General features: G+C 45.7%; 2 protein-coding genes across 3 annotated transcripts in view; one reads left to right on the top strand and one right to left on the bottom strand.

The window, feature by feature from the left end:
• Nucleotides 1-12,812, top strand: part of IFT43 (intraflagellar transport 43) — a 580,365-nt gene that overhangs the window by 275,415 nt on the left and 292,138 nt on the right. The window lies entirely within an intron of this gene.
• TGFB3 (transforming growth factor beta 3) overlaps nucleotides 3,298-12,812 on the bottom strand; it is a 114,715-nt gene continuing 105,200 nt past the window's right edge. Inside the window, exons 5-7 of the mRNA XM_069638035.1 lie at nucleotides 11,949-12,117; nucleotides 10,719-10,872; nucleotides 3,298-5,000 (exon numbers count right to left, since the gene is read on the bottom strand). Coding sequence (XP_069494136.1) covers nucleotides 4,842-5,000; nucleotides 10,719-10,872; nucleotides 11,949-12,117 — 482 coding nt within the window. The 3' untranslated portion in view covers nucleotides 3,298-4,841. The remainder of the gene's footprint in view (nucleotides 5,001-10,718; nucleotides 10,873-11,948; nucleotides 12,118-12,812) is intronic.

Below are 12,812 nucleotides of genomic sequence, written 5' to 3'. Positions count from 1 at the left end.
AATATGTTACACAGTGGCTCTCTGATGAGGAATCTCCCGAGTCTAGGTTGGTTGGGACAGATTGCGCCCCGTTTTATTTGAAGGAGATCATCTGGGTCCCTAGACAGGACTTAAATGTTCGCCCTGGCATGCTGTTACTTGGGTGGAGAATGTGGCGCAGAGCATGTCGGCTACTGGAAAGCCTGTTCCCGTGCTCGCCGCAAGTGCCACTGGTCGCCTTGACTGCGGGGGATAGCCAACTTAGGAAAATGATCAGAATATACTGGGAATCGGTTGGGTTGGCCACGTTAGGAGATATATGGCAAGATGGGGCCATCAGGGATTTTGCAGACCTAAAAGAGGGGACTGGGTTACATGGGGGCCAATACGTTACATACCTCAGGTTGGTACAGATTATCCGAAAATCTTGGCCTGAGACGGTGTTAGCGGAGGATCCGGACGCCCTGATTGACACGATATATGATATATCAGAGGGCGGACACAAGATTTCCAGATTGTATGAGGTGGTGATGTCCCGGGTGGGAAAGGACCTGATGGATTTGAGACTAGAATGGGAAACGGAGGTGGGGACTCAGATGACTGATGGGATGTGGGAACGGGCTATGGGATATCATAAAAAAGTGTCCAGAAATGCTAGATTACAGCAAATCCAACTATATATCACGCACAGAGCGTACATGACCCCCAAAAGGATAGCTAAGTTTGCGAACACAGGCAGACAAGCATGTCCGAAATGTAACGAGGAGGACGCGGACATGACGCATATGTTCTGGTCCTGCCCAGTAATCGAAGTCTTCTGGGGAGAAGTGTCACAGAAGTTAGCAGACAAAGGGGTCCCGATAAGCATTGACACGGCCTGGGCTTGCCTCCTAGGGGGGTTCCCCAGACCGAAGAACACCAGACATCTGGGGAAACTGAGAGACCTAGTGTATATACTCGCTAAGAGGAGGATAGCCATGAACTGGAAGCAATGCTACAAACCCAGGATAGAAATGTGGTGGAGGGATCTGCAAAAATGGGCGGAAGCTGAAACCATGGTCTGGCAAGAAGCATGCAGTAAATGCGGGGAGGAGGATGTGGGCAACCTAGTAGCCTGGAGGTTGTTAGTTACTGGTCTGTTTGGGGTGCAAGGGGAACCTACTGCCTCGGAGGAGGATGACACCCGGCCACTCCAGGTCGATACAGAACTACCCTGTTGATAAGCTCTTGGGGGGGAGGGGGGGAGTGCAGTGTTGTGTTTTTTTAATTGTCAATTGTCCTATTGTACATAATGCCACAAGTTTGTTTTGTACTGTTTTCATTTAAAATAAAATAAAAATATATTTAAAAAAAAAAAAAATTGTGAACCGTGGGTGCCCCTCCACCCACAGTGGAAGTGATAATTCTGCACATAGCCTCTCCCAGGGGAAGATGGTGAATGAGGACAAGGGTGCCCATGCAGCTGCCAGGATGCTGCACCTGTTGAACCTTGCACCCCTACAAAACTTTGATGTCTCCGGAGCCCTGTCATTCCTAGGCCCCAGGTGGTCCGCCTGGTTGAAGCATCTGGAGATGTTCTTCGCAGTGACGGGGGAAGGCAACGATGATACAAAAACATCTGTTATGCTTTACTCGGCTGGCCCTTCCACTTGTAACATTTTTGAGATGCTACAACTGGCTTACAGGACCTTCAACGCAGCCAAGACAGTGCTCCAAGAGTACTTCACACCCATGTCAAATCTTGACTACGAGAGATTGCTTATGAGAACCTCTCTACAGAAGGAAGGGGCATCCCTTGACGCCTTTCACAGTAGACTGCGACGAATGGCCACAATGTGTGCATGGCCAGATGAAGAACACGGAATGCGCAAAAAGTGAATTGAGGATGTTCATCCATTAAACTAAGATGACAGATACTGCGAGAACCAGGCATAACCCTAGTACCCAACCTAGAACTAGGACATTCCCACAAGTTAGCGAATGTCAAGGTGGACAAAATGTGTGCCGTCATGAAATCGACCAGGCTGGAGTAAGCTTGCGCTCTGGCAAGACTGATAGATGTCCAGTAAAAAGATACCATCTCTGTCCCCTGGGCCCCACAGTGCCTAGCACAATCAACATGATTATGTGTGTATGCAAGGCGCTGGGCGGCCAAATGGGAAAGCATGGTATTTTTGACGGGACATCTATGATAGATATCCAGAAAAAAAAAATAGCATCCCTTCACCTTGGGCCCCACAGTGCCGCTGAAGGAGAGCTGATTTTGGCAGGTGGGTAGGGGGATTGTGCAACAAAGGCATTTTCAAAATGCTTTTGTTGTACAACCCTCCTTCCCCCTGTACTGCCCGCTTGCCAAAATCAGCTCAATGAAACAAAAACAAAAAAAATCTCTCTCTCTCTCGCTCTCTCTCTCTCTCTCATATATTCACACGGCACCTATTACCATACAGTCACTCATAACACAAGCATATATACGCATCCATACACACATTTAAATAAAAAATTCTAATGACCATAAACATACCTTCTATAGGGGCTGTGCGTGGGTACTGAAACGCACCGCTCCAGGGTGCTCTGTCTGTATGTGTGAGGAGGCGTAGGAGCTCCCCCTCTCACATACAGACATGCAGTGCCCCAGCTAACATTTCAAATGAGCTATGCAAGGCTGGCAAAGGAAAACACCCCCAACCTTGCATGGCTCAGTGAGCATCTGTGGCTGGGGAACTGAACTGTCAAAGGGAAACAGTGGGCCTTGTTACAAGTTAGCCAGTCTGGATTTAATTGTGCTGGTAAAACCGTACCGGCACCGTTTTCCAGACCGGCTAACTACAGGTTTTGTGGCTGTGTGGTGTTACGCCTGCCAGGTCTGACCTGGTGGGTGTAACGCCACCGGCCACAGACGGACGTGGAAACACTGGCACCATTACCGCATGGTGCCAGTGTTTCCATGGCCTCCATTCCCGTGGAGTCCTATGGGACTCCACGGGAATGGGGAGTAACAGAATGCCGGCTCTGGAATTACCGGACCACCGGGGCTGTAATGCCCGGTAATTCCAGCAAGTCCGGAGCCAGTAAATCCCCACAAGTCTGGCAGCAGCCTGCAATACGCTCCCCCCCCCCTCCAACCTCCTGCCCAGAGACCCTACTCGCCTTAATACAGGAACTACCAGCAGGACAAGATCCACCGCATAAATAGATGTTGCAATATATGATAAAAAGGTGATTTTATAAAGACAGGGTTACGTGTGTAGAAATAATAAAAGCCTGCTAACACAACCTTCAGGCCTAGTGTGATCATTGAAAAGCCACTACAAGGAGTTAAAACATTCAACGTAAGGAACATTTTATTTTTGTTAAAAAAAAGTGCATGTTCCCTTTAAATACCCAACAATTTAACAAAACACATGACACGTGTACTTATGGCGCGTGCCTGGCAGAAGTTGAAGTGTACACTTCCTTCGAGCCTGGCTGGGAAACGCATCTGACATAAAAAAAACACAACTGATTTTCGCACAAAATAGTTTTTCGAAGTGTAACTTTTTGAGGAAAGCGCCATTTCTAGAAATGGTGTGGTCTTCAATGAAATGCAGGAAACGCTTCACAGAACAAGTACATTTTTCCTTTGTCTTTTCCCAAGTGATAAAACAGAAACTTTAAAATGTTGATGTCTTAACCTCCCCTCCATGGAGCAGGAGGGTGTTACAGGCCCCTTCTGTTTGTGGCCCTGACTGCACGATCATTCTGAAGTTCCAGTGCAGGGTGGTACAGGCCCCTTCTGTGTGTGGCCCTCACAGCACGATCATTCTGAAGTTCCAGGGCAGGGTGGTACACGCCCCTTCTGTGTGTGGCCCTTGCTGCCTGATCATTCTAAAGTTCCAGGGTGGTACACGCCCCTTTCTGTGTGTGGCCCTGACTGCACGATCATTCTGAAGTTCCATTGCAGGGTGGTACACGCCCCTTCTGTGTGTGGCCCTTACAGCCCGATCATTCTGAAGTTCCAGTGCAGGGTGGTACAGGCCCCTTCTGTGTGTGGACCTCCCTGCACTATCATTCTGAAGTTCCAGTGCATGTTAGAAGCTCTGCGAGGATTAGAAAATGTTGCTCTACCTCCTGGCAATGCTCTTTACACCTACATAGACCGAGTAGAGCTGAGATCTGAAGCGACCCACTGGATTGGCTGGAGTCTAGAGTAGCGCCCCATTGGATTGGCTGGAGTCTAGAGTAGTGCCACACTGGATTGGCTGGAATCTAGAGTAATCCTGTTGAGCTGCAGTTCTTTTGTGGACGAATCTAGTGGCCGGAAGTCAAGAGAATACACTGTAGCCCGTCCACAACATTGTTAATGGTTCCTTGCCCCAAAAACCTCTACGTCTTATCATTTGCTGCAAATAGCGAGTAATATTGAAGTTTTTCTGGGAGAAAGTCTTTCCTACAAATTCCTGAGTGGACATCAATGTTCTTTGCATCAGAGTTGGTGGTCCTGGTCGGTTCCTTACGGAAGGGGCGAGTCCAGTCATAGCCATAGCTCCTGAATTTGCCACCACACAGAGAACTGAAGCATCAGTCAGTAATCATGGCGCAATGACAAGATACCCGCCCAACACCCAGTTGCCATATCCCCTTCTAGTCAGTGATGGGAGTAGACGACCCAGAACATGTTAGCCTTATGGCTGCTACTCAGATTTCCTTGTTGCTGTCCAGGAGACATCGTCTGACACGACACTTGTGGAAAACAGAATCCTTCTCGTCGCTTCACCCCCCCCCCCGACTCCCACTGGAGAGCTGGAAGGCTGAAACCACGCATCAGCTTTTGTGGGTCTTCTAAAGTCTATGACCAGATGTCCATTCCTGGTCGCTTCCTCTCAGCTGCACTTGCAGGATTTGACCACCATGTTGGAGAGCCGCTCCACTTTGGGGGTCCTTCCCACATAATACAGGATGGTCAGGGGTTCCAGGTCTTGGGGTACGCAGCATGGAGATGCAGACGCTTCCGGGTTCAAAGTGTTGTACAATCCCAGAACCTGTAGGAAACAAAATAATTGATTAAAAGCCGAAACTTTGGTCTAAGGATAATCAACCAAGAGTAGGTTAGTCTAGTGGAAATATTCTTTAAGGGCAAGGGACAAGGCTACATCTTTAATCGGAAAACCCAACTGTTGGCCTCCAGAAAGGAAATCCACCCAGACTCATTGATTTACATAGGACACACTAGTGACTACCATCTATCCTTCTCTGGTCAAGGGTCCAAGCTCAGAGTGAGAGTGAAGGATTAGTGCACATCCGTTGTGCAAGTTGAGCCATGGATCCCCGCTCGGAAACAGACAGAAATCATATGGCAGACATTGAAATCCCATCCAGCGACTGCATTCACTTAACGCAGCAGCACCATCAGCACGGAGCAGGAAGAATCGCGGGGACAGAGGAAAGCTTCCTCTCTGGGTACACGGCCGCTAAAATCCCTCTGCCTGATTGCAACATGACAAACTATTTGTAACGTCAGGATGCAGGGCCGGGGCACTGGCCAATTCTCAGCCAGAAACACAGAACATATGCAGCTAACACACCAATCATAGAACTGGGGAGGAGGTGAAACCATTAGGATGGGGATAATCAGGATCCAAAAAGCTAACGAGGAAGCAGAACCCAAATCAGAGCCCTTAGCAGCTCAATTTCTTCATCCTTGAACTTCATTGATATTTATAAAAATTGAATTTCTCTGCCCATGATGCACGGGATCTCGTAATACTTTTTAAACACAGGAGAGAGAACCCCCGCTGCATATACAAAATAACTCCTCAGAAATATAAAAATGCATATATGTACAAACACCGAATGGAATCCCAAGAGTCTACTCAGCTCAGCGTCACTGCAGAGAAGTAAGACAAACAAAGCCTGCCTCCACTCCCCCGCACCCACACAAGCCTGGAGTGAGCATATAATGCATTACTTTTGTTAGAAGAGCCATACATCCAGCCCTCCACATCATGAGAAATGACAGATAGGAAGCTTTCAAAGCAGAAGTTAGACTCTGTGCTTTTAAGGTCACAAGAAAATGCAGCTCCTGTGATGCAGCTCAGGGCCAGTTGAAGTCAGTTCTTTTTGAAGACCTCTTTGAGGATAACTATCATTTGTAAAATACCATTCTTGCTCCTCTTTGAGGATAGCTATCATTTGTAAATTACCATTCTTGCTCTTCTTTGAGGATAGCTACCATTTGTAAATTACCCGTCTTGCTCCTCTTTGAGGATAGCTATCATTTGTAAATTACCCTTCTTGCTCCTCTTTTGAGGATAGCTATCATTTGTAAAATACCCTTCTTGCTCCTCTTTGAGGATAGCTATCATTTGTAAAATACCCTTCTTGCTCCTCTTTGAGGATAGCTATCATTTGTAAAATACCCTTCTTGCTCCTCTTTTGAGGATAGCTATCATTTGTAAAATACCCTTCTTGCTCCTCTTTGAGGATAGCTGTCATTTGTAAATTACCCTTCTTGCTCCTCTTTGAGGATAGCTATCCTTTGTAAATTACCCTTATTGCTCCTCTTTGAGGATAGCTATCATTTGTAAATTACCCTTCTTGCTCCTCTTTGAGGATAACTATCATTTGTAAAATACCCTTCTTGCTCATCTTTGAGGATAGTTATCATTTGTAAATTACCCTTCTTGCTCCTCTTTGAGGATAGCTGTCATTTGTAAATTACCCTTCTTGCTCTTCTTTGAGGATAGCTATCCTTTGTAAATTACCCTTATTGATCCTCTGAGGATAGCTATCATTAGTAAATTATCCTTCTTGCTCTTCTTTGCTATCATTAGTAAATTACCCTTCTTGCTCCTCTTTGAGTATAGCTATCCTTTGTAAATTACCCTTATTGCTCCTCTTTAAGGATAGCTATCATTTGTAAATTACCCTTCTTGCTCCTCTTTGAGGATAGTTATCCTTTGTAAATTACCCTTATTGATCCTCTGAGGATAGCTATCATTAGTAAATTACCCTTCTTGCTCCTCTTTGCTATCATTAGTAAATTACCCTTCTTGCTTTGGTGTCCTGAATAAGAATCTTGAGAGATGAGAGGAGGTGGGAGGGTTGTTTATGAATTCAATAAAGATTCCCAGGATGAAGAACTTTCCAAGAAAATATTGTGTCTTTCTTCATCCTGGTATATTCATTGATATTCATGATATGATATGGCATTTATAACGCGCCTATACACAAGAAGACTACCAAGCTCCCAACTTCTCGAAAAAGGTGAAAAGGAAACCCCCACGAAACATTCTCATAGGAAGCAGGAAGGCTCAAGTGAGAAGTACCGTCTCTGAAGAAGGTTAACCAAACAGGTTGGATAGCGAGGCCTGTCCCACATCTGTTTCGGCATCTGAATCTAGCCAATGATGGCTAGAAAAGGTATGAAACCATCTCCAAGTTGCCACCTTACAGACTTCTAAAATAGGAATATTTCTCATAAAGCCTGCTAGTGGCCTTACCTCTGTAGATGAATGTACCCTGTGTTTTCCAGGTATTGGTTTGTTGGCTTTCCCATTGCAGAGCTGGGTCAGTATATTAACCATGTGGAAATTAGGTCGTTTCTCAAAGCCCTTTACACATCCAGGATGTGTAAGGACCTTTCCACTGGAGTCGAAGGATTGGCAAAAAAGATGGCAAGGGAGCTAGATTGGTTCAAATGAAAATTAGAGACCATTTTAGGAAGAAAGGCAGGGTGAGTTCTCAGTCAACCTGTCCCTATGAAATAACGTGTACGTTTAATTTGTGAACAGGGCCTGGATTTGACCAATTATGCATGCAGACGTAATAGCCATCAGAAACGCTACTTTCCAGGAAGGGTGGTGCAGATGAGCCTTATGCACAGGTTTTAAAAAGGGTCCCATAAGTTTGGATAGGCCAGTATGTAGCTCCCAGGGAGGAGAAGGTCTCCTTATTGGGGGATAGATCTTCCTAAGCCCTTCCTGAAAATCTTTGATCACTGGAATCTTGAAGGATTCCTGTGGAGAACATTTCCTGTAGGTTATAATAGTCGCTAAATTAACTTTTATGGAGGAGAATTGAAGAGTAGACGTAGCCAATTGGAGACAGTAAGGAAGCACCGTGTTCTAACATGAGGAGAGATTCTCCCCCGGCTCCGACACCACAAAATTAATTTCTTCCACTTAAAGGCGTACTATTGTTGTGTGGTAGATTGCCTGGCTTCTCTTAAGACCGCAGTGTAGTCATTCAGTATATTTGAGTGACTGTACAGCAAGTGTTTGGGAACCATGCCATCAAGTTAAGTGATTGGAACGGTAGTGTCCACTGAGGTGCAGTGGACAGGCCAGGTCTGGGCCCCATACTGGTGTGGCCATGCTAGCTGCATCAAAATCATCTTTGCTTTGGTTTGTGTTTAACAATCACCTTCGGAAGAAAAGGAAGTGGAAGAAATACACTATCCCATTTATGAAAAATAAACATCTTTTTCAATATAGTCGTTTACGATCCACTTGTGATCTTCCTGAAAGGATCTTTTTAGTAGATCTGCTTGTGTATTCTGGACACTTGGAGGTGAACAGCTGTGATTGTCAACATTGTCAGAGGCCAGTACCACATTATCTATGCTTCCCTTGACAGGGCTCTGGACATTGTTCCTCCCTGTTTGTTACGGTACCCCATGGTTATTGTGTTGTCCGTCTGTATCGGAATAGGCTGGGTCCACTCTAGGAATGTGAGAAAAGCTTTCAGAGCAAGATGAACTGCTTGGAGTTATATTTATGTAATATTATCTTTCATGAGTTCCTGTGTCCAAAGGGGAACCATGGGAGGGCCTCAGCTCTCCATTTACGCATTCCGTGATGACTGTTTCAATTGCTTCTAGCTTCTGAAAGGGAACCCCTTGATTCAGGTGGTCCGCTCTGCATTACCAGCTCAGGCATTCCCTGAAAGATGGAGACATTACTACCCTCAACTCCCAGTTGTTGGACCTTTGGTACCATTGGTCTTCCAGACATTCCTGTAGGGCTCTCATGTAGCGATTGGGGAGATGGACAATTGTGATGAAAGAGACCATTAACCGCAGAAGCAAAGATACCATCCTTCCTATGATTGGGACGGTTCTGTGATTTTAACGAATGAATAAAGAAATACATTTTTACCAAAACAATGAAATAGATTGCAAACTTTCTTTTGGGGGGGTCCCCCAAATCCCCTCTTTCCCCATGATTGCAACCCCACCTGACCCACTCCTCACCAGATTTAACACTTTACCCCACACCCACATATTTATATATTTTTTAATCCAGTATTTTTTAATTGTTTTTTTATTCGTAAAAAATACTTCTTTATTTTGTATTCATTATACTCACTGGGTACTGATTGGGGCCATGGGTGTCACTGCTAAGCATTTCTTTTTAAGGATATTCGCTCTTTGGAAGGAAACACTTTTCCTCGAATGGCGTTCACAGTGGAGCCTAGGACGGGGATATTTTTAACTGGATCGGATGTGGACTTCATGAGGTTGACGAGAAGACTCAGATTTGCTAGAACTCAAACTGTTATGCTGAAGTCTTGGGACGCTTTTTCTTCTAAATCAGCTTTTATCAACCAGTCATCGTCCAGATCAAGGTAGACGAAGATCTTTTCTTTCCTCCTTAGATTTGCCAGCACTTCTGCCATACATCTAGAGAAGGCCTTTGGGGCCGACCACAGGCCAATGATAGGACCTTGAACTGTTAGTGGCTGTTACCTACACGGTTCTTAGAAACCTCCAGTACGTCTGGGCCACATGGATGAGAGAGTACACACCTTGAAAATATATGTTGCCCATCCAATCTCCTCTCTAGAGATGGAGGAAAATCATCTGGTGAAGAGAAGCATTATGAATTATTTTATCTTTTTGAACTCATGCAACTCCATAACTCTTGGATCCAAGATTGGTCTCATGTGTTATGAAGTCTATGGAGCACATCCAATCTCCTCTCTAGAGATGGAGGAAAATCATCTGGTGAAGAGAAGCATTATGAATTCTTTTATCTTTTTGAAGTTATGCAACTCCATAACTCTGAGATCCAAGATTGGTCTCATGTGATATGAAGTCTTCGTCTTCTTTAGAACTAATAAATACTAGTAAATCCCTTTGCCCCCGGGCCCTCTGGGAACCTTTTCTATGGCAATCTTCATTTGAGTTTCCGGCTGCTCCTTCAAGCTGAGGAAATGTGGTAGAGATCTTGAAACTGGAGCAATGAGGGAGGGGTTTTTGAAAACTGCAACTTGTAACTATTTTGAACAATATCTAGCATCCAATTGTCTTGTGATCTTTAATATTGATAGGAGTACAAGACCTTTTGTGACTCATGCAGTAAATCGTGATTATCCTGAACATGGCCACCATCAGAATGGCCACCTTGTGTCAGCAATGTTGTAAGTAAACTGGCAGAGTTATAATGAATGGGGAGTAACCATGGGGTTGTGTGGGTTGAAACTACCATTCCCTCACTGGCGTTAGAAGGAATAGGGGATCCCTAAAACCAGCTTAAGTGATACAGTTTGGATGAAGCATCTACTTTGCAACACAGTTCTCTCCTACATATGAACCAATCCACACCCATGAAGTGTTTGCTGATAAAAGGGGCTGCCCAAGTACTTGACACCCATGTACCAACTCGTTGCTCAGGGATATTTTCCCGCCTGCTGTGGTGTTTAAGGGCAACACCTCTCCCCCCTGGGGGAAAACCATATTTTGATAGTGTCTGCCGTACCGTACTGTAAGTTGTGTCCGAACTGCGCAGGTATGGACAAGGTCCGGAGCAGAAGTTGGCAAAGTAACCTTTCGGCTCGTGGACCCACTTCCAGTCGAGGTCTTGCCGGAAGTCGATGTAGAGGGAGCGGACACAGCAGTTCTCCTCCTGGCTCCTGGAATGGTACATTGGAGAGAGGGGAATGAGCAATGCGTACATGGCGAATGTGAAATCCTTGTATACATGCCTGATGGGGACAGCTGGGTTATGGGCATTCAGTGCCAGGATATGCATTGTTCCGTCACCTGGGCTAGCTTGCTGTGGTCTGCATTTTCAGTAAAGTTCCTTGTGTTGGGGAAAGTGGGTTTCCCAGGGGATTTGTATGAATTCAAAGTGTTTGCCAACAGCTGATACATTCTTGGCTATGAAGGCGGGGGGGGGGGGGCAAATGTACCACTAGTTGAAAACTGGTGAGAAGATACATGTAGGTAAAAAAGAAAAAAAGAAAAGAATACTGTCATGCTTTTATGTCTTAAACTTGCCCTCTACTTTTTTGAGCCCCTTCCAAGATGTAGGAGGGGCAGGAACTGGAGTTTGCATCTCTGCTGTCTTTGAAGAACACCACGTTGTTTACCCCTGCCTGAGATTTTCATGCAGGCGTAATACATACGGATTCCTATGGAATCTGCCACAGAGTAATACCTGCTAAACAGGCGGATTCCCTAGGAATCCATTAGTAAACGCCGCCGGCAATGCGTAATTTGCAGACAGCGTTAACTTTTTTTATAAAACAGAGAGAAAAACTGAAGTGGTGATTTTGCCTGGTTTTTCTCTTCAGTTTTTTTAACGTTTTATAAATGTTTTAAAGTCGTGATCCCTTGCATGCAATTTTTACATATTGCTGGGAGAAGATTTTACAGCTGCTGGGAATAGAGGAGTCTCAAAGTTACAGCTATTGTGACTGCGTGCGAGTGACCGGGCAAGGGTGTATATGCTACCCATCAGGAAGGGGTGGGAGTGGCTTGCCCGCTGTTGGCATTGGAGCGGAGTGACACTTATTGGCGACAAGGATATTGATGTGTCTGAGCTGGAGTGAAAACGAATATTGTAGGTATTGGAAAAGGATAGGAACATATGTGCCAGCTCGTGAAGTGGGCATTAGTCACTGTACAAGTGACCGTGGGCGGGCGGTCCTCAAGGTGTTGGGGACATGCGAGGTGGAGTTCACATCTCTCACGAGTTCACAGTTACCTGAAACAGTAGTTTGTGTCAAGAGCTCGCTTCCTCCTGGGGCTCTGAGGGGGACTCTCAGCGCGATGTGGAGGCAACATCATGAGGATCAAATGGGGGTTGTGTTGATCCTTCTGCTTCTTCAGGCGCCCCAAGTCTCCACGTCCAAACTCCTCTTCGCCATCGATACCTTGGAGAAAACAAGAGATCAGAAGCCGTCCACCTGCACGGAACGTACTGTCCACCATTACACATGGTCAGGCTGAGCCGGAGTCCCAGTCTCTCCCACACCCGCTTGTCTCTGCTCTTCCCCCAAGTGGAAATTAATACCGTCCAATCATATCTCACTTAAAGACAGGTTAGGTAGGGTTTCCTCTCTCTGGGCATCAGTCTTTGGGGCATAGAGCCGGCATCAATTTGTTAACAGGTGCATAATCACACATCACAGAATACACTGGGCATGAACCAGAGAGTACTTGATGTATGCAATTGTGTACCTTCCATTCCGCATGTAGTATGATGTATGATCTACCTCCCACGACTGCATGAGAAATGTACTAGTTTTCCATAGAACAGCCTACGTGGGCAACATAGTGCAGCATCTCCCACAGACTTGACGGGAAACACTGGTGTATTCCTCACACCACATGGGTAATTAACTGGTGTATCTGCAACCCCACAGACTGCATAGCAAATGCAAGCACCCTGCAACCATTCATGACCTGGCTGTGGGTGCAATCCGTCCAATAAAAGATTTGCAGTCACTGCCATACAAGCAAGCATTCAGGGTTCTCTACAGGAGTCAACCAACAGGGCGGGACCGTCGAACGAGGATGCACAGAGGCTGAAGTGGAATGAAGCCCAAAGAGGATCAAGCAGCCACAA

The sequence above is a fragment of the Ambystoma mexicanum genome, chromosome 14 (assembly GCF_040938575.1).
Source record: "Ambystoma mexicanum isolate Mex_15411 chromosome 14, UKY_AmexF1_1, whole genome shotgun sequence".
Lineage (NCBI taxonomy): Eukaryota > Metazoa > Chordata > Amphibia > Caudata > Ambystomatidae > Ambystoma > Ambystoma mexicanum.
The sequence above is the reverse complement of the archived record's forward strand: the minus strand, read 5'-3'. Positions and strand labels throughout refer to the sequence as shown.